General features: G+C 49.0%; 1 protein-coding gene and 1 long non-coding RNA gene across 3 annotated transcripts in view; one reads left to right on the top strand and one right to left on the bottom strand.

The window, feature by feature from the left end:
• The first annotated feature begins 5024 nt into the window (after window positions 1-5024).
• On the top strand, window positions 5025-19100 carry LOC311586243. The gene is made up of 3 exons (XR_014775493.1): window positions 5025-5098; window positions 15712-15741; window positions 17361-19100. It is a non-coding gene; the product is annotated as an uncharacterized lncRNA (long non-coding RNA).
• Window positions 13812-22532, bottom strand: part of CCDC60 (coiled-coil domain containing 60) — a 161920-nt gene continuing 153199 nt past the window's right edge. The window contains exons 14-15 of one of the 2 annotated variants that reach the window (XM_084762189.1): window positions 20077-20266; window positions 13812-14353 (exon numbers count right to left, since the gene is read on the bottom strand). In XM_084762189.1, the coding sequence (XP_084618315.1) occupies window positions 14252-14353; window positions 20077-20266 (292 nt within the window). In that variant the 3' untranslated portion in view covers window positions 13812-14251. The remainder of the gene's footprint in view (window positions 14354-20076; window positions 20267-22532) is intronic. The other variant, XM_084762188.1, reaches the window with a different exon arrangement.

Raw genomic sequence — 22532 nt, 5'->3', positions numbered from 1 at the left:
CATTAATTTTATGGACGCAGAGCCATTCATCACTGCACCATCCTTTCGTTGAGTCCCCTGTGACTTCAGGGAGCCGCTGCAGTGTGCTGAATGGACAACGCCTCTGGCCTTGTCTCTTGTTAGTGCTCCTTCACTGGTTCAAGCAAGTGGATCCGAGCTTGGACCATCGCAATGGTCCCTGAATTGGATCTCTGGCTCTGTCATACCTGCTTCTGCCAAGGTTTTCTTTTTATCTCCGGCCATTTCGTTCATCTGCTTCCAAACTCACTGGGTGGGTACTTGCCGCCTGGACAGAGCAATCTCACAACTTAGTTTTTATCACTTTGCATGGGGTACCTGTACCAAAGGGTGGGGGTCAGAAGACCCACGCAGAACAAATGTTCAACATGCGTAGTCATTAGGGATGCAGGTCAAGAGCACAGGGGAGTGCAGCTTCATGCTGGTTAGAACTGCTACCCAAACCATTAGCAACAGCAGACTCTAACACATGCTGGTGAGGATGCAGAGAAACAGGCCCTCCATCCCTGACTGGCGGAAAAGTCACGCATGCTTCAGCGAAAGCAGTAAGGTGCTAGGCCTCATCAGGCTAAATGCAGAATTCTTTCACACCCACATACAATCCTGCTTGTGTACCCCCAAGCACAGAAAATGGGGAGTATGCTAGATAATTGTTCACCACTGTTCACTGAGGCCTTGTTGAGGAAGGCAGAGAGGTGGTTCATCCACAGATGAACACAATGTGGCTCTTCTGTGTGGCAGAATTTTATCCAACCAAAGGATGGAGTTTGGTACACTGCCATCCTTGAAAACATTATGCGGAATGTTGAAAACTAGTTCAAGGAGATGGAAAAAAAAGCCAGGGGTTATTGTTGGGTGGGGGAGTGGAAAGTCTTTGCTCAGTGGGTAGAATTTTTGCTCATGGTGATGGGAGAGGTTTGGGGAGCGGGTGGTGGTGACGGCTGGACAATAACATGCATTGTACTATATACCTAAGACTTTTGTTTGTTTGGTTGGTTTTTAAAGTATTTTTGGTTTTTTGAGACAGGGTTTCTCTGTGTAGCCTGCCTCTGCCTCCAGAGTGCTGGGATTAAAGGCCCGGCTACCTGGTGTACCATGCTGATAGTCCCAGCTCTCAGGAGTCAGGTGGATCTCTGAGTTCAAAGCCAGCCTGGTCTATATAGTGAGCTCCAGGCCAGTCAGGGCTACATAATGAGACCCTGGCTCAAAAAACAACATTTAAAAGGGAGACTCTTATGTTACAGATATTTTACAAGAAGAAGACTGGATGGTGGGACCACTCTGCCTCTCTGGCTGGCTGGTGGGGTTGTTTACTCCAGGGAACTCCCCTCCCCTCTCCTTCCCTCCTCTCCTCTCCCCTCCCCTGCTCCCTCTCCTCTCCCTTCCCCTCTCTCCTCCCTTCCTCCTTCCTGCAGAGGCCCTTAAATGTCTTGTTCTATTTTTCTCCACCTATCCCCTTGAAGTAGGGTCTTTCACTGACCCTGCAGCTACACTGGCAGCCAGTGAGCTCCAGCAGTCCTTCCTCCCTTCCCTCCCCCCTCTTTTTCTCCCTCCCTCCCTCCCTCCCTCCCTCCCTCCCTCCCTCTCTTCCTTCCTTCCTCCCTCCCTCCTGGCCCTGGTCTGTAGTCCTCCTACTTCAGTCACCTGAGGGTTAGGGTTACAGCTTCACGCCATTCTGCCTGGCCTTGCTCTTGTGGGGCTGTTCTCATCTAGGACTAGAGCCTTGCACACCCAGAGGTCAGCGTTCTAGCACCGAGCCACACCCGCAACCTTGGTACCCAACCTCTTCCGTTTCTTCCTACTGAGGTCCCATTCCACATTTCAAGTTACATCCATCCCTTTCCTGGATGACTGTCCTACCCCATGGTCTTATTTCTCTATTTACCTGTTATTCTATTTATTATTTATCTATTTATTTATCTGCCAGCCAGTTCTTATTTACGTTGCTGGCAGCCAAATTGCTGGGTATCTCGGAGCCACAATTTCCTCACTATAAAGCACCCATGCTGACTTCTTCCTCACAGAGTTTCCAGGCATTTGAACAACATGTAAAGTGCATAGGACAGTGCCTGGTGATGTGCCTGACAAAAGTGGACGCTGGGTGACAGTTTTGGTTTTAATTACTTTACTGCAGTGGGGAGATTGGTCAGCAGTTATGCATATACCCTGCTCTTGTAGAGGCCCAAGTCTGGTTCCCAGCACCTGTGCAACCATGTGTGTGTCCATGTATGTTCACGTCTGTATGTGTGGAAGGCACACGAGGAAAGGATGTCCACTCTGTCACTTTCCACCTGTTCTTACTGAGCCAGAAGCCAGGCTTATGACCAGAAATCCCGACTCCCTGCTCTGATCTTCCCATTTCCCCCGGCACTGGGGGCACAGGCGCATGTGTGGCCACGCCTACAGAGGCCAGAGGAGGACATAGTAACATGGGTTCCCTTGGAGCTGAAGCCACAGCTGGTCCTGAGCCAGCTGAAGTGAGTTCTGAAGCCTGAACTCTGGTCCTCTGCAAGAGCAACCAGTGCTCTTAACCACAGGTCCAGCATCCCAGCCCCTCTGCCTACTTTTTCTTTTCCTGAGACAGGGTCTCACCAAGGCGGCTAGACTGGCCGGCCAGCAAGCCACAGGCATCCTCCTCGGGGCTCCACTGTGGTTCCACATCCCTTGTACTGAAACTACAAACACAAGCCTCCATGCCAGGTGTTGTTTGTTTTTAAACTGTGGGTTCTGGGGCAGGACCCCAGGGCCTCCTGCTTGCAGAGAAAGCCGTTTACCAACTGAGCTATCTGCTCGGCCCTCTTTTTTATTCCAAGCAGTTTCTCAGGTAGCCCAGGCTAGCCTTGACCTCACTATATAGCTAAGTACGGTCTTGAATTTCTGATCCTCCAGCCTCTGGCTCCTGAGTGCTGGGTTTGGAGCTGTAAGGTGTCACAGGTATTTATTTACAGTCAGGGAGCAGCAGAGCTCCTGGACCCGTTCCTTCTAACGACCTGCAGTTTTGTGTTGATTGACCAGTGTCTCGCCTGGCCCCCATCCCCTTCACTTCCCAGCCTGATAACCACTATTCTTCTTTGAGCTTCTCTGATGGGATTTCTAGGTTCCGCACACGAGCAGGATGAAGCAGGTTTTGCCCTCCTGTGCCCGGCTATCTCCCCTTGGCTCCTGCGTGTTACAGACACGACAGGATTTCACCCTTTATGGACGGATCACACTCCATCATGTCTACTGATAACCTCTCCTTGAGCGACTCATCTGTTGATGGACTTAGATTGATGTCGTATCTCGGCTATTGGTGAACGGCACAGCAATGAACATGGAGGTACAGATGTGTCTTTGACGTACAGATTCATTTCATTTAGATACACCTCAGGCAACGTGATTGGTGGATGACACCAAAGGAAACAAGAGGTTGGTTTATGGTCAGACAACATGGTGCCAATAGGACTATCCACCGAGCCTGCTAAGACATGGCTGATGCCAGCTATCAGTAGAAGTACAGTGAGATAATTAAGACTAGCACCAGATGGCCAGGGAACCCCAAAGTAATCAGTGATAAAATTTGTTATATAACTGTTTCTGCCAAAATTCTGCTGTTGTGTGGCTTTTACATGATAAAGCCCTGAGGCTAGAGGCCTTTGCCTTTACCTTCGTAGCTTGTGTGCCAGCTGGTGTGTGTCTGTGAGTGGCCCATGTGTGTCACTGTGGGCCTGGGTACCTGTGTGTGTCAGCCTGTGCCAGTGAATAAACCCTGATTTATCTGGCCGTTTTCTTTTCTACCTCCTGGCCTCCTGTTACTGTCCCTTATTCCTGAACTTAGAGCTTGGACCTCATATACATGATAATTAATTTTTTCAGGTGCATTTTTACTGTTTTCTGAAATGGTTTATACTAGTTTACGTCCTGAAAAACCTTGCAGGGATCTGTTTTTCTTCATACTCACTCCTACATTGGCTTTTTTTTTTTTTTAATTTAAGCACCAGTCATTTTGATTGGGATGGACCAGTAGCTTGATGATAAATACCCCCTGAGTCAATCAATGCCCATGGTGCCCCAAGACCATGTGGGGAGACTGTGAGGCCATAGCATAAGAAGCAATGGGTTTGCTTCTGTCAGCACAGTTGAAAAGAGAAAGGCCATTTATTCATCTTTTGCTTGGTGTCCCCATTGGGCCCATAAGTATCTGTCTGTCTAGTGGATGACAGTTGGGTTCTGAAGGTCTTTTCCCATTTTTAATCAGTTCCTATCGCTCATCTCCACAGTGGGGTCTGAGACATAGAAGGGTTTGTCCCTTTGGCCACCTTCCCAGTACGCCAGCTGGGACATTCTCAGTGCGCATTTCCAAGGCTTAATCGGATCCGGCTTCTTTCTTGCCAAATACGGAAACCTTGTTGTAGTTAAGCACTTGTGGGAAATGGGCTATACTGTCTCACCAACCAAAGTTTCAAGGAGCCGAAAGTACCGATTGAGCTGCCAGGCCTGAACTCCACCTGCAGTTGGCCCGCCTGCACTCCCTGGAGAAGGCGTGCTGACGGGTTCAGTAGGCACTCTGGGAATCCCCTGTCACAGCATTTAGTGGCACCCAGTAGGTCTGGGTTGTGAATTTTAAACATACTGTGAGGTTTTCAAGGCATTAAGCAAGCACTTACATTATGGTTACTGTATGCCAGATGCCGTTCGTTCTGAAAGTGTCCTTATTACTAACTGCATGGTTTGTGAACCTCACTGTGTGGTAGGCTGCCCCCCACCCCCCACCCCCGGAGCTGCTAAAATGAGTTTTAACACTCAGAGGACACTTGGCACCACTGAAACCACAATCTCTGGACTCGAGTGTTTTTAAAGCTCCCTAAGTGACTCAGATGAGAGGTCGGTCATGTGAAGAATCATTTTCACCCTCGTGGTAACCAGGTATTTACCACCCACAGGGCAGGGATGTGGGCGCTCAGGTGACCCTGCCAGTTACAATGCCAAGCCCAAGGTCACACACGTGTTAAATGTCAGAAGCTATGATTTGAATCAGGCCGTCTGGTCCAAGAGCAAACACTGTCGGAGCCCGAGGCCTGGGAGCACAGGGCATAAATGAGTGAGTGAGTTTGTCTGTCTGTCTCTCATGTGGCGGGAGGTGTAGCGGACCTTGGATCAGTGGCCTATCTCGGTGTATCTCCAGTGGGAGAAGTAAACTGGGTAGGCAGCAATACCAGATCTAGCAGGAGTGCTGTCTGCAGAAGGGGGATACTGTCTCGCTTATCGCTAAGAACAAAGAATTGAAGCGCCCAGGGTAAGGAGAAATTGCACCTGATTGCAACTGCCGGGGGCTGGGCAGTTTCTGGTACATAGTTTTCCTTGGCAACATGACTACTGTTGGGACGTAAGCTGGAAAGCAGAGGAGGAGTGTTATTAGAAAGACACCGTGGGAAGGACAAGAGAGAACAGACACCCCCACCCAAGAAAATCTGGCTGGGGTACAGAGGGGCCAGTTCTAATTTCATAGGCGGGGATAAACGGGGCGGAGATCTTAGAGGGATCGCAGCCCTGCAGCTTAAGACCTACTTCCTGGAGTGAGGACGAGATTGCCCCACTATCCCCTTCTTACTGTGGCATCCACGTATGTTTGAACACCTGGTCTCTAGCCCGCAGCGGCGCTGTTTTGGAAGGTTGTGGAGCCAAGAAAAGTTCCAGCCTCTATGGAGGAAGTGCATCACTGGCGGGGGGTGGGGTGGGGGGTGGGGTGGGGGTGGGGGGATGGGAGGGTGGGGGGACAGGCGGGGGGCGGGGCAGGGGGCGGGTCTTGATGTCTTATAGCCAGTCCCACTTCCTGTCTACTGTTTCCTGACTGAGGAAGCAATGTGACTAACTGCTCAGACTTCTGCCACCACCTCCCAAATCGTGACAGAATCAGTGCTTCCTTCTGTAGTCGCTTTTTGCCGGGTACTTCGTCACAGCGGGGTGGAAAAGTGACCCATGCACAGAGCCAGATCACATCTGAGGTGGGAAAGCTTAAAATGCCGTCTCACTGAGAGAGCAATGAATATCGTTCTGGTATCGTCTTCTGCTCCCTAATGGGCCATCCTGGACTTCTCCTCGGCTCTGGAGACCGTTCAGCTAGGAAATTCACACGCTGAGGTACCTCTTTGCACAGTGGCGGAAACGGGAGAGTTGGCTCCAACAACAACCCCTGCCTTACGTGGGTTTCACGCTCTTTTAAATACAAATTGGCGCGATTTAACCCAGGATTTTCTCTCAGCTTCACCCGCGTGGTCTGACAACAGTATCCTCTGCTACCTCAGTAGTCCCAATAGAGGAAGGAGCCTTTATTGGGAGGGGCTTGTCCTAGGATCATGTCTCTTCTCTGTCTGTCTGTCTGTCTGTCTGTCTGTCTGTCTGTCTGTCTGTCTGTCTGTCTCTCTCTCTCTCTCTCTCTCTCTCTCCCTCCCTCCCCCCCTCCCCTATTGTGGTGACCAGGCATCTTGTCCTTGCAAGTGAGGACAAACAAGTTGGATGTGATTTAACCAGAAAAAGTTTGCTAGCTCCTCTAACTAGTCCAAGGGTGTTCAAGATGGGCAGCCCAGACTGGATCATTTCTTGGCTTTGCTTGTGATGGCATCCCTGTGTGGTAGCTCCCAGAAGCCATAGGACAGTCTTCTCTTCTTGCTTTGTTGAGACACGGGTCGTGCACTGTGGCACAGGCTCACAGGGGAGCGAGGACATCACACCGGGCTTGCTTGTCTATGCTCAGCGGTTACAGAAGAGGGAATAGCCAACCTTCTAGATTCATTGGAAGTTCAGGGACCAACTTGCACTGTCCCTTTGAGTGACATCTCAAGAAAGACTTGCTGTGACCAAAGGAATGCGATGCTTGGGCTGCCAGGTCTGGGTCGCTTGACCACATCTATCTCTGAGTTTGAACCACAGGAAAGGAATGCGCAGAGGTGGATGACTGATGCCCGTGTTGGCTGAACTTGGTTGTTAATCTGACTGGATTTGGAATGATCTAAAACACAAGCTGCAGGGAACTCACCTCAAGCATGGGCGGCGCCTTCCAGTGACAACCCAGGAAATGGGGAAATGGGGAAATGGGAGGAGGAAGCTCTGCTTTCTGCCTGCTTGCTTTCAGTCTTGCTGGCAAGTCCTTCTATCCTGTCGCTGGCACTGCTGCAGTCCTTTACTGATATTAGAAGCTCCTTCAGGCTCCTAGCATAGACCAAAGACCAGGCTCTCTGGGAATCCTTCAGGCCGTCACTGTCCGGTTGGGACCGCCACATCCAGTCTTGTGGACTACACAAGTACTGGGCTCTCAACCTCTCCATTGCGATGCAGCCAGTGTTGGACAACCCAGGCCGTATCGTGTAAGCCAGTCTTAACAAAAAAAACAAAACCTTAAATATATCTTCATGTTATTAGTTCTGTTTCTAAAGAGAATCCCTGCTAAATAAAACCTAAAGAGTAGTTCTGCACAGGTGCAAGCTATGTGCTTTTACTTTTGGCTTAGTGTTCTCGTCAGAGGCTCAACTAGAGTCGGAAGGACAAAATCCTTTGAATGATAGCTCTCTCCTTGACGTCCAACAGTGTTGCTAAGTACCCATTGTGTCTTTGAGACACAAGCCCACAACTTCAGGAGTCCCAAGGCTGCATACACTTTTGCCCAACTGACGACCACTTGGGGATTCCCTCAGGTCACCCCCAGGCCCCCAAACATTTAGTAAAACAACTCAGAACATAATAGTTATTATAGTAATTATCATTATTACCGCCACACCGCCACCATTGTCATTGTCACCGGCATGCATAGTTTCTCTCCCTGACTGAGTTATTGTGTGATTAAACTTGGTCTTTGGTCTTCCTCCTTCCATACAAGAGAGAATGAATGATTGTTTGATGGCTACGCGCTCTAGCCTTCTAATCACATGACCGCCCGCTCTTCTTCTGTGAGAGGGACAGCATTGGGCCCACAGAGGGAAAGATTTCCAAGGAAAGGAGAGGCCACCAGAGAAGATACCCCAGATAAGGACTACCTTAGACTGGCTGAAAGCATCCCACACTCTGTACTTCACTGGCAAAGAAACAGAGTTACATGGAGTAAACTTCTTCAAGATCACGGGCTTTGAGGGAGAAGCAGATCAACCGCTGGTCCTGATTCACTGTCTCCACTGATGCCTCTGTGTCTAGTCCCAACTCTGGTGGAGGGGCTCAGCCTCATCTTCCCACACTCCCTCAGGGCGTCCTCTGGGGTACCCTCCTCAACACTCGCTCTCCATTCCCAACCTTGCTTCCCCACCCCCAAGCCTGTGATCTTGACAGAGCTTACTCTGCATGCCTCAGTTTCTGCATCGGTGACATACGGTGGAGTACGGGATGCTTTCAGCCCTGGCTGAGATGGTCCTTCATCAGGATGCCTTCTCTGGGGGGAGCTTCGGGTATTTGTAACTGGGATGCACACCCCCTCCTTTCCTTGGAAATCTTTTGCTCCGTGGGTCTACTATTGTTCCTATCACAAAGTGGTACACAGGAAATCTCGAAAATGTGGTCATCTAAACAAGATGGGCACAAGCAAGCAAGCCAATTGGATGGGGGAAATTTCACAAGGCCTGCCCTGAGGCCAGGAGCTGCAGGCAATCGATGGCTACTGAGATCAGGAAGATCAGTCTTCTCAAGGGATAATGAACCCCTGATAGGTGATCGATTAATCTGTCCTTAAACACACACCTATGAGTAACACCAATTGGACTTGACAGGAGATATAGCTATATCTGTCTGTCTGTCTGTCTATCTATCATCTATCGGAGGTCATGAATTTAAGAGTGAGTGGGGGACCACAGAAGAGGGCAGGAGTATAGGTGGAAATAATACAAATCCAGCACCCATGTGTGAAATTCTAAAGAAAAAATTAAAATTACAAAGGTCAGGTATGTTGTGTGTCTTGTCACTGGGCTGGGATCACGTGACATTGGCTTTCTGCTCAGTCTTGATGTTCTCAGAGGCAGTGATGGAAGGATCCGGGCAGGGTTCAATTAGCCAGAATCAGACACTAATGCATACACACGAGGACAGTGACTGACATATGAGCCTGAGATGTGGGACTGTGTTCCATCCACACCCCATCCCCACCGACACTGTTCCCATCTCTGCTGTGCACAGAGCTCCTACTATGAGCCAGAGGCTGCACACAGGTGACCTTGTGAGCTCTCGAGTGGTCTCTGTACTTGACTGATGTGGTGCCCTTCAAGGCCATGTGGTGAGTGGGAGCACAGATGAGATTCCTCACAGCAGAGCCATCTCTCACATGCTGTGGAATGCACTAGCTATGTCTCCCCCAAGTTCAAATGCTGTGCAAATGTCCAGGACTTGCTTGCCTCCCTCACACCTCACCTCAGCCTCTCTATTCTGTAGCTCTCTTCTCCCACCTCTTACCTCCTGAGTGTCTATTCATTATGGACCATTTTTACTTCCTTTCCATGCCTGCTCCTTTCAACACAATATTTTTATTACATTTTATTTAGTGTACATATGTGCATATGTATGCATGCATGTGTATGTGTGCATATGCATATGTCCACAGAGGCCAGAGGCTAACTTTTGAGAGTCAATTCCTCTCTTTTACCACATATAGGCCCTGAGAATTGAACTCGTGTCATCAGGTATGGCAGCAAGCCCCTTTATCCATCTCACCAGTTCCAAAACCTTAAAATCAGGGTTGCAAATCTCCGATGGCCAGCTTTCCCTCATCTCTGTTTACATTCTTGGGAACTTTGGGGCTGAAGATGCTTCTGTCTCACAAAGGAGCTTGTACTTAGGATACCCTATACCCTGCTTCTGATCCAGTGGTTTTCAACCTGTGAGGTGTGGCCCCTTTCAAGGGGTCAAATGACCCTTTCACAGGGGTCACATACCAGATACCCTGTATATCAGATATTTACATTATGGTTCATAAAAGTGGCAAAATACATGAAATATTTTGTACTTGAAGCACATGAAGTCATGAAGTAGCAATGAAAATAATTTTATGGTTGGGGGGTCACCACGACATGAGGAAGTGTATTAAAGGGTCACAGCATTAGGAAGGTTGAGAACCCCTGATTTAGAGTGGTGTCTGCAGTGTGGCCCACCCAGACATCCTGTTGGCTCTTTCATTCAGCACCATCCCTTACCTGTGCTTGCACAGACTATCTCTGGGAAGGCCCCAAGCTACTGGGTGCAGTGTGGCTGCAACTCACAGCGAGAGAGGGTCTCAGGGTTGGAGCGGATGCATGCTGCCCAGTTTTATACCATGTCAAGTTTACCCTGTGCGTGTGTTTTTGTCCCATAAAAAAGCTAGTCAATGCCATTGTCTAAACAAATACATACCCACGTCATTACATTTCACCAGCCCTCCCAGCATGCTCTTTTCTAAAGCATAGAAAACTTGTCTTCTTTAAGCTTACCCTTAAGCAGGAGTCCACAAACCATGACGTCTTAGCCTAAATCTGGCCAGTGGTTTCCTTTGATATGATTTTTTTTGTATGGCTTTATTTTAATGTCTTTTAAAGGTCTATGTAATTGGGCATTGTAGCACACACATTTGTGGTGCCAGTGCTTGGAAGGAAGACCAGGAGTTCTAAGTCAGCCTCAGACACACAAACGAATTCAAGATCCACCCCAGTGGCGGGGGAAGGGTGTTTCAAAACCAATTAAACTATGAATAAACAGGAAATTCAACCAATATCTGCTGAGATGTTTGTCTAAGGATGGTGCAGTTTTACAAGCCATCTTAGCAGATATTTAGATGGCTTGGGCAGTCTTGAGGGGTGGATAGTGACTTTGGGGACCAGACACACTGTCGCTCTCTCAGATGCTGATGAATCTGTCCGCTCCAAAAATATTTCTCTGAGAGCTGGGAGAGGATGTGTGTTGTCGCTTCTTGTTCCCGGTTATGTTTCTGTAAGAACCCTTTCCCCCCTGTGTGAGTATATTACTCCTTGTCTGAGCATGGAGGAGGTCTTGTTACTGTTAAAGTCTCTGCCTGCCTTTTAGGCAGGATAGTTACAGTTTGCTCCAGGGCATGGTGAAAATAGTACTAACTGCGGCCACTAGATGGCACCATAATTCTGAGAAATAGGTTGAGAAGGAGCTTGGAGTGGAGAAAGCAGGAAGTCTTGCTTTCAAAGCTGTTTCCTGTCCTAGACAGACCTTGTTCTAGACTCTGCCACGAATGGACTGTGTCTCTCTCTTCGTACAAAAATGGTGTTTGTAGTAATGTTCCCTTTTCCTTCAAGGAGATGCTGTGAACATCAGGGGAGACCAGACTTTGAACACTGTGTATCATGGTGCACTCACGTGCTGAGGAAAGGCATTTCTTGGGCACATTTCTCAAGACACGGCAGCTTTCATGGCACCCTTGTATGGCAGCTATGAGAACCTGGGTACACGGGTGGCAAGGGGGAAACTCAAAGCTGGGCATGGGAGAAATCTTCATGGGCAAGGTTGACCCAAGAGGTTCCAAGCAAGAAGTTCTGGGTGCCATGACACAGTTGCAAATACAAATGCTACAGTTTGTTTAAAAAGACCACAGGGAAGGATTTGGGACATTTTTATTGTAAATGATCATTTGAGGCGTGAGCTATGTTTACCCTCACTGAATATGATACAATGTATACATATTATAAAAAATTCTCCTAGGACAGTATGCACAGTTTTACTGTTTTTATGTAGTTATGAATCAATGGTAACCAAACACAGGGGCTGGGGCGACGGCTCAGACAGTAAGGTGCTTGCTGTGCGAGCATGAGGACGTGACTCTGGGTCTTCAGCACTCATAGCGAAAAGCCAGATGGGGAAGCATCTGTGTAAATTCCAGTGTTAGGAGGCAGAAACAGGAGCTTTTAGAGGCTTCCTAGGCAGTCATCCCACCTGACTGACCACACCCCACATCCAGTGAGAGACCCTGCCTCAAAACAGAACTTTGAAGGATGTTAGAGTGTTTGTCAACTTGACGCAAACCTGGGCACACTTGGGAAGAGGAGGACTGAGCAGGGGGATTCCCTCACCGCTTTAGCCTGTGGGCGTGTCTCTGAGCAATCATTTTCTTGGCTGCTGATGGATGTGGGAGCGCCCGATCTATTGACTGTGAGTGGTACCACAGTCCCCCAGGAAGGTGCTCCGGGGTTGTATCAGAAAGTGAGCTGAGCCGCTCATGAGGAGTGAGCCAGCAAGCAGTGTCTGCAGTGAGCTAATGTCCTGGCTTTTCGTGGTGATGGACTGCTCCCTATAAGCCAAACAAATATTTTCCTCTCCAAGTTGCTTTTGGTCAGAGTTTTAATTATTAGCTTTTTTGTCTTTTTTGAGAAAGGAACTCACTGTATAGCTCTGGTTGTCCTGGAACTAAAGGTGTGCCCACCGTCCCTGGCCAGGCAGAGTGATTTTATCATAGCAACACAAAACACAGAGAGTGATGGAGGAACACTCATTCACCTCTGGCCTGTGTGTATGTACACACACACGTGAACATATGCACGCACACACCCACAAATGAACTTATACAAGCAAAAATAAGTTTAAATTAAAAAACAGTGCAAGGATTCTTTCGAGCCTCTGACTCATCATTTGCAGAACAGGAAGAATGAAAGAGCCAATCAGTAAGGCTGTGGACACAGAACCACATCATCCATAAGTGTTTCCACACTGCGTAGAAGGAAGCAACCAATGAGTGCATGGTGCATGGTGAGCAAGTGGCTCTGTGATTTTGTGAGTCTGTTCTCTGGTCCTCCTCTCTCCTCTCACTTCTTACTTTATGAGAAGACAGCATTATGTCACCTCTGTCTTCCACACATGTCTGTGCACAGCTGTGTACTCATGTACATACATACATGCCATTTCTTTATATACACTGCAGTTATCCATCCATCTACCCATTTATGCATCTATAAGGTACACATCCATTTATCCATTCATTTATTCATCCATTTGTTCATCCCTTTATTCATATCTCTACCTATCCATTTATCCATCCATCCATCCATCCATCCACCCATCCATCCCTCCATCCATCCATCCATCCATCCATTCATCCATCCATCCATCCACCCATCCATCCATCCACCCATCCACCCACCCATCCATCCATCCATTCATCCATCCATCCATCCATCCATCCACCCATCCATCCATCCACCCATCCACCCATCCATCCATCCACCCATCCATCCATCCATCCATCCATCCACCCACCCATCCACCCATCCATCCATCCATCCACCCATCCATCCATCCACCCATCCACCCACCCATCCATCCACCCATCCACCCACCCATCCACTCACCCATCCATCCACCCATCCACCCACCCATCCATCCATCCACCCATCCATCTACCCATCCATCCATCCATTTATCCACCCATCAATCCACTCATCCACCCATCCATCCATCCACCCATCCACCCATCCATCCACCCATCCATCCATCCATTTATCCACCCATCAATCCACTCATCCATCCATCCACCCATCCATCCATTCATCCATCCATCCATCCACCCATCCACTCATCCATCCATCCACCTATACATCTACCTATTTACCCATCTCTTTGTTCATTCATTTACTCATTCATTTGTCCATCCATACAAAACAATATGTATGATATTGAAAATAATGCTCTAGCTCCAATGGTATAGAACAGGGGCATCATTAATGTGTACTCGGGAATGTTATAGCATATGCTAATAAGGCAAAGCATCCAGCACTGGGATGTCACACTATAAAAGCTCACAAGTGATAAGATCTAATAAGGTCTGACTGCTGGGCTGGAGAGATGGCTCAGAGATTAAGAGCACTGGCTGTTCTTCTAAAGGTCCTGAGTTCAATTCCCAGCAACCACATGGTGGTTCACAACCATCTTCAATGAGATCTGATGCCTTCTCCTGTCATGCAGGCGTACATGCAGACAGAGCACTGTATACATGATAAATAAATAAATAAAAATCTGACTGCCACACCTTTAACTCTTCATTGGGTAGATGTCAAACATATGGCTCTATTTTATTATCCAGCTTTTTAAGGAAAGGGCTATGGTGAGGGATTCTGGGAGAGTAGGCAGAGTCAGACTTGAAACAGTGAGCACAGACTAGCACATTGCTACAAACATCTCCAGATGGTCTCACTGCCCGAGATGTGTGTCCATGAGAGAAGGCAGGAGGCAATGGCACGGGCTAGACGTAGGAACATCGTGCTGGCTTGCCCTCCTCCGCTGGGCCCAGTCCCCACTATGTCGGATGGGCTTGCTGCTGGATGGGCATGTTGACCCGGCCCTGTAGCCAGTTGACGTAATCATTTGATGGCATATGGATGATGTGTTCTCGCACAAACTGTGGGGTAAGCATAGTGTTACTGTCAGAATCTGCTGGAAGCTGGACTAGGCCCCTCCCCCAACCTCTCTTTGATATCCCAGAAGACCTTGCAATTGAAATTCAGGATGCCCCCAATGACTTTGACACTTTGGTGCAAAAGTAATGGAGATTTTTGCATTGTTGAAATTTATCACTGGACATTGGAATACATTCTTAAATTGGTACGGTTGTGTATGCGCCATTTCTAATGCACATTTCTTGATTTACACGTTTGGTAATGACTTATCACTTGATGTTTATTTTATACCATGGAAATGACGTTAGTCAGAAAACAAATTTGAGTTATTTTCTTTTTTGAAAGAATTATTTTTCCCTTTATATGTATGAGTGTATGCATGTGCCTGTGGAGGCCAGAAAAAGGCACCAGATTCCCTGGAACTGAGTGACAGGTGGTTGTGAATATGGGGACAAGGAACTGACCCCAGGCCCTTGGCAAGAGCAGGCAGTGATCTTAACTGTTGAGGAGCCGTCTCTCCAGACTTCGGGTGATATTCTTATATGGATTCAAAACAGGTCTTAAAGCGGTAGAGATGATGCATTTGGCCTGGGAACTGATGACTGTCCAGTGCAGGGGTGGTCTAAGGAGACAGTGGCTAGCTGAGTGCAATCATGGAAGCTGATTCTTTTGCAAGGACCCAAGAAAGCTGTTGTCTGAACTGTCCACTTCTCCTGTTATGCCCACAACACCCATTTCTCAGTTAGACTGTGACACCAGCCAAAAAGTGGACAGGATAGGACACTGGCTCCGTGGCTTGACTAAAAAGCGGCTCTAAGGTACTTCCCAAAGCCAAACTTGTACCAAAAAGTGTCATGGCAGCTGTTGGATGCTGGTCTGACCCACGATGGACTTCTTAATCCCTTACACCTGGGGATATCTGGGGATCTGTTGTCCTCTTCTGGCTTTGGCAGGCACCAAGCATGTTTGTGGTGCACATACATACACATAAGCAAAACACACAAACACATAAGATAAAAATAAATTTAAAATAGCCACTCAAAAGTTCTGTGATGGCTGTTCTTGGTTGTCAACTTGTCTCCTCTGAAATGAGCTGAAACCCAGGTGGCTGTGGTTTATCCCTGTGAGGGGGGTGTTCTTAATTAAATTCCCTGAAGGGGGAAGACACGCTTTTAATCTAGATCCTTTGGGTGAGCAATGGCTGGATCCTCGTACCTTCAGTTGGCAGGCAGCCATTGCTGGATGAGCAGGGCTCCAGCATGGAGGTCATTCTAATAAATCTCTCCTGTCTGTACATATAGATTCATTCTATATGCTGTTCTAGAGAAGCCCGACTAATGCGTTTGCTTTATACCAACAGACCAATGCCTCAAGACTTGAATGAAGTAGGGTGAGTTTTGAGCTATGGAACTTGGGGCTATAGAGATTTGATTATCAAGTCTGGGGCTATGGGATCTGGGGCTCTGGAGCTGTGGGCTATGGAGTCTGGGGCTATGGAGCTGTGGGCTATGGAGTCTGGGGCTATGGAGTCTGGGGCTATGGAGCTGTGGGCTATGGAGTCTGGGGCTATGGAGTCTGGGGCTATGGAGCTGTGGGCTATGGAGTCTGGGGCTATGGAGTCTGGGGCTATGGAGCTGTGGGCTATGGAGCTGTGGGCTATGGAGTCTGGGGCTATGGAGTCTGGGGCTATGGAGTCTGGGGCTATGGAGCTGTGGGCTATGGAGTCTGGGGCTATGGAGCTGTGGGCTATGGAGCTGTGGGCTATGGAGTCTGGGGCTATGGAGCTGTGGGCTATGGAGTCTGGGGCTATGGAGCTGTGGGCTATAGAGTCTGGGGCTATGGAGCTGTGGGCTATGGAGTCTGGGGCTATGGAGCTGTGGGCTATGGGATCTGGGGCTCTGGAGCTGTGGGCTATGGAGTCTGGGGCTATGGAGCTGTGGGCTATGGAGTCTGGGGCTATGGAGCTGTGGGCTATGGAGTCTGGGGCTATGGAGCTGTGGGCTATGGAGTCTGGGGCTATGGAGCTGTGGGCTATGGAGTCTGGGGCTATGGAGCTGTGGGCTATGGAGTCTGGGGCTATGGAGCTGTGGGCTATGGAGTCTGGGGCTATGGAGCTGTGGGCTATGGAGCTGTGGGCTATGGAGTCTGGGGCTATGGAGCTGTGGGCTATGGAGTCTGGGGCTATGGAGCTGTGGGCTATGGGATCTGGGGCTCTGGAGCTGTGGGCTATGGAGTCTGGGGCTATGGAGCTGTGGGCTATGGAGTCTGGGGCTATGGAGCTGTGGGCTATGGAGCTGTGGGCTATGGAGTCTGGGGCTATGGAGCTGTGGGCTATGGAGTCTGGGGCTATGGAGCTGTGGGCTATGGAGTCTGGGGCTATGGAGCTGTGGGCTATGGAGTCTGGGGCTATGGAGCTGTGGGCTATGGAGTCTGGGGCTATGGAGCTGTGGGCTATGGAGTCTGGGGCTATGGAGCTGTGGGCTATGGAGTCTGGGGCTATGGAGCTGTGGGCTATGGAGCTGTGGGCTATGGAGCTGTGGGCTATGGAGTCTGGGGCTATGGAGCTGTGGGCTATGGAGTCTGGGGCTATGGGATCTGGGGCTCTGGAGTCTGGGGCTCTGGAGTCTGGGGCTCTGGAGTCTGGGGCTCTGGAGTCTGGGGCTCTGGAGCTGTGGGCTATGGAGTCTGGGGCTCTGGGATCTGGGGCTAAGGAGTCTGGGGCTCTGGAGCTGTGGGCTAAGGAGTCTGGGTCTATGGAGCTGTGGGCTATGGAGCTGTGGGCTATGGAGCTGTGGGCTAAGGAGTCTGGGTCTATGGAGCTGTGGGCTATGGAGCTGTGGGCTATAGAGTCTGGGGCTCTGGGATCTGGGGCTCTGGAGTCTGGGGCTCTGGAGTCTGGGGCTCTGGAGTCTGGGGCTATGGAACTGTGGACCATGCTCACCCACCATATTCTCCCACCCTCCTACCACTGATGTGTGCTTCTTCAGTCATATGAAAACTCTCTTGCAGGGAAACACTTCTGTAAGCAGCTGCATGAAGATGCTGCCTTCCTGGAGTTTACTGCCTCTGAAACTATGGATTTTTACACTATTGGAAGAACAAACACGTCTCACTGGCACAACTGTGTTGACGGGAGCGGCTCCTCATACACGTCTGAGCCTTGTTAGGGCGAGTCGAAACCTGCTGTCAGAACCTCGTGTTTCAGGCCTGGCTGGCTGTTTTGGGGAAAGGGCTCTGGCTCCAGTTTCCTGCCCCAATTTTAAGCTAATTTTAAGATCATCTTGTTGCCATTCACCCAGGAAAATTTGGGGAGAGGAAGAAATCCCAGGTGAATGCATTTGCTTTCTCTTTTTACTTCTTAATACCTTAACATTTTTATTGGGGTATATTCACTACATAAAGTGATGACCTCATAACAGTTCAAGGACGAGTTCATTGACAGTATTCATTCCCAGGTACCCCGCCTGTCCTCACTTCCGTTAGTCCCCTTAAATTGTCATGTCACACGTACGAGTATATGTGTGTATTTGTGTGTGTGCATGTGCTTGTGTGTGTGTAAAAATCTAGGTTCCACATAGGAGAGAAAAACCTGGTAGTCTGGCCTTTTAAGCTGATATAACAATGTTGTTAAGTCCATGTCTTTGTGAATTCTATGCCTAGCTTTTATAAAGTAATTTTCCCTTAAAATTTTTTTTTTTGTTTTGGTTCAGCAATTCCTTTGAGCATCATGGCAGATCCAACTTTGCATTCCAGGAAAGGGTTTAGGACACGCAAACCCCAGCGTCTCACGTGGGCTCTTGTTGTTAGATGTTCTGACGTGTTCTCACCAGGAGCATGCTAAGTGCCAGTGCCCAAGTCTGTGGGCTCACTGTTAGGAAACAGGAGAACTTACCTGGCTCCCCCTCTTTAGTACTCTCCCATACACCTCAACAGCTGGTGGGTGGGGGCTGAACCCACAGACAGCAAGTGGGGAGATGGCCTCACATTAGCTCTGTCTAGTCCGTCAGAGGTTTTTCTGAAGGTGCATCGTGTGGTGAACGCATTAGAGTCTGGACATCTGAACTGGTTCCCAGGGCCACCTCCTCCACCACCCTTGACCTCACTCTGTGCACACGCTCCCAGATGCTTTTGTAGAAGGGCCGTTGCAGTCTTAAGCCCGTCTACTCTCAGAGATCCACCATTTGATTTGCTTCTTGTTCGGGAGGCGTGAAGCCTCTATTAAAATGCATACATACAACCTGATAAAATTAAGGCTGCGTGGGCTGGAGAGAGAGATTAGGGGATGGGGGTGTCTGCTGCTCTTGCAGAGGACCTGAGTTTGCCTCCAAGCACCCATGTTAGGTTAACTCAGATTCTCAACCTCCCTGATGCTGTGGCCCTTTAATTCGGTCCCTTTTGTTGTGGTGACCATCCCCCAGCCATAAAACTATGTTCATTGCTACTTCATAACTATAATTTTGGTACGGTTATGAATCATAATGCAAAGAAATATGTACTTCTTGATGGTCTTAGGTGACCCCTGTGAAAGGGTCGTTTTCGCAGGTTGAGAACCGCTGGGCTAGAGAGATGGCTCAGTAGTTAATTTCTGCTTTTGCAGAAAGCCTGGCTTTGGTTCACAGCACTCACATGGCAAATTGTAGCCACAGGTAATGTGTTCCAGGGGGTCAGATGGTTTTTTTTTCCTGGTCTCAAGGAGCACCAGGCCTTTGCACAGGGTACACATATGTACATGCAGGACACACACTCATATTATGCACAAGATAAAAATAAACAAATCTTAAAATATGACATCTTTGAAAGCAAGGATGCACACTACGAGGTTTGTTAAGTAGTACTGGGGATTAAGGGTGGGGGCTTGCATGTGGCTTGCAAACCGCTGTGTCTCTGAGTGGCATCCCCAGCCTTCCTGGAATGCTTGATTTTGAGAAAGGATCTGCTAGGCTGTCAGGAAAGGGCTTGGGCTCAACCTGTAGCCCGGGCAGGCACTGGCATTATGAGCCTTCTGTCTCAGCCTCCAGAGCAGCTGGGATTCCAGATGTCCCAAGCCTTTAGGGATGGTGGCGATTGTGACTACGTCCCCTCACCCTTAAGAAGAGTCCCAAGTCTCTATCTTGACCTTCACAGGTTTTCTTGGGCTGACATGTCGTCTCCTTGATCACTTTCTGTCACACTCACTGACTTGCAAGGTGTTTGTCCCACAAGTCAGGCCATGTCTCTCGAGCGGCCTTCACTTGTGCCATTTTTGCATCACTGCGCTCTTGTGTCTTCTCTTCATGATTCTCGCTGTTCAAGTCCAAGATCAAACCGTACCTGGTCCTGGTCCTCCCTAACTCACTTTAAACCAGAGTTCCTCCATGCATCTAAGCCACCTGGGACCTCAGTAACGTGTCAGTTCTGTGTAGGCAAACACAAGCACCCAGTGAGGGCCACGCTGCTGGCCCATGAACCAACCATACTTTCAGTAGCACACTTTGAGATGCTCATTTCCATTACTAATCCATTCACATCTCCTCCAAGCCTCCCAGTCTCCAGGAGTACCACTTACATAACCGCTAATGACCCAAGGGCACGTGGCGGTCCCTCTCCAATTAGAATAAGAGCTTCCCCAGGGCAGTGTCTTTGTGTCTTGTGCCTGGATGTTGAGAGGTGACTGGCTGAGAGCACCTGAGGTGCTGGGAGGGGAGGGGAGGGGAAGGAGGGGAGGAGAGGAGAGCATGGCCATTACCTCAATGGCCACTGCAATGTCTGGGGAGCATAGCTCCCAGATCCGCAGGTCCTGGAGCACCTTCAGGAGGACATGTGGCCGGATCCTCAGGTCCAGGTTCTCTCCAAACTTCTGCAGCTTTGTCAGGACCCTTTTGGCGGGCCGGAAGTTCTTCAGATCCTCAGGGAGTTTGGACAACAAATCAAAGTACCTTCAAGCCCAAGAGGAGAGAGCTGGTTAAAGAGCCAGGCTGGGGAGCCTGGGATAGGGTCTGGGCCCCTTGGTTCACCTTCATTTTCTTTCCTGCTCTTCTTGGGATGTACCTCATGAGGGCAGCTTGAGATTTTCCCTGCAGGGCCTGTGCTCTATAGTCAGTTTTTGTAGGCAAGTGTTTATTTTTAAGGGTAGGAAAACTGGGTCTAGTTTCTGTTTCACTGATAAACAAGGAAAGGGCATGTTTTATAAGACTGCATTCATAGAACAGCTTTCTGTAGAGCAGACAAAATGGGGGGGGGGTGAGTGCATTTGAGGTTCTCTTTTGACTGTTAATCATGCCATGGGTGACTGTGGACACATCTGTGGGCATATTCTAGATTGCAGTGGCAGTGGCAATGATGATGGTGATGGAGATGGTGGTGGTGATGGAGATGATGGTGGTGGTGATGGAGATGATGGTGGTGATGGAGATGATGGTGGTGATGGAGATGATGGTGGTGATGGAGATGATGGTGCTGCTGATGATGGTGGTGATGGAGATGGTGGTGGTGGTGATGGAGATGATGGAGGTGGTGATGGAGATGATGGTGGTGATGGAGATGATGGTGGTGATGGTGGTGATGGAGGTGATGGAGGTGATGGAGATGATGGAGATGATGGAGGTGATGGAGATGATGGAGGTGATGGTGATGATGGAGGTGATGGAAATGATGGAGGTGATGGAGATGATGGAGGTGATGGAGATGATGGAGGTGATGGAGATGATGGAGGTGATGGAGATGATGGAGGTGATGGTGATGATGGAGGTGATGGAGATGATGGAGGTGATGGAGATGATGGAGGTGATGGAGATGATGGAGGTGATGGAGATGATGGAGGTGATGGAGATGATGGAGGTGATGGTGGTGATGGAGGTGATGGAGATGATGGAGGTGATGGAGATGATGGAGGTGATGGAGATGATGGAGGTGATGGAGATGATGGAGGTGATGGAGATGGTGGTGGTGGTGATGGAGATGATGGTGGTGATGGAGATGATGGAGGTGATGGAGATGATGGAGGTGATGGAGATGATGGTGGTGATGGAGGTGATGGTGGTGATGGAGGTGATGGTGGTGATGGAGGTGATGGTGGTGATGGAGGTGATGGAGATGGTGGAGGTGATGGAGATGGTGATGGTGATGGTGGTGATGGAGATGATGGAGGTGATGGAGATGATGGAGGTGATGGAGATGATGGAGGTGATGGAGATGGTGGAGGTGATGGAGATGATGGAGGTGATGGAGATGGTGGTGGTGATGGAGATGGTGGTGGTGATGGAGATGATGGAGGTGATGGTGCTGCTGCTGATGGTGGTGATGGAGATGATGGTGGTGATGGAGATGATGGAGGTGATGGAGATGATGGTGCTGATGGAAATGGTGTTGGTGATGGTGGTGATAGAGATGATGGAGACAATAGAGATGATGGAGGTGATAGAGATGGTGGTGGTGATGGAAATGATGGTGGTGATGGAGATGATAGTGGTGATGGTGGTGATGGAAATGCTGTTGGTGATGGAGGTGATGGTGGTGATGAAAGTGATGGTGGTGATGAAGATGATGATGGTGATGGTGGTGATGAAGATGATGATGGTGATGGTGGTGATAGAGATGATGGTGTATGCATTTTCATCTCCATAACAAGCTCAGCAAACAGGCTGTGTGTTTCATGCTACCATTAGGAGTGCATTTTTGAGGTAGTGAACAAAGGTGGGTCCTAACCCAGCTCTGTCTAACTGACTAGCCTACCTTAGCTCTAAGAGTGTGCATTAAATGTGGCTAGGGCTCTTACCTCTGCATATGCCCTCATCTGTCTCTCTTCCTTCTCTAACACCCACTAATAAATAGTAACGTAATGATAGAATTATATATAATTTATGGCAATCATGAGAAGTGCCCTCTCCAGCACATCTGTACCATTGTAGAAGACTTTGAAGACTAACCTCACCCACCAAGCCTTCGTGGATACTCATCTTTGTACTTATGGTATGTGTTTATGTATTTGTTCATGTGCCTTTGTGTAGCCTGCATTGCCATGAAAGGACTTTGCCTGAGTTAGCACACAGTGCTGTACCAGCTGTGTCTGACAGACAGTGGGTGTTCAATAGTTATCATCTGGGAGAGTGAATGAGTGAGTGGATGGGTGGGAAGCCCGGCTGAGCACCCTTGTAAGCAGGCTGTGGTCCCTTTGAGTTGACTTTAACGGTGCTCTGGAGGGTG

This window comes from Acomys minous (assembly GCF_964271855.1).
Source record: "Acomys minous genome assembly, chromosome: 16".
In the NCBI taxonomy this organism is placed as follows: Eukaryota; Metazoa; Chordata; class Mammalia; order Rodentia; family Muridae; genus Acomys; species Acomys minous.
Note: the sequence above shows the minus strand (reverse complement) of the source record. Positions and strands in the feature narration are given on the sequence as shown.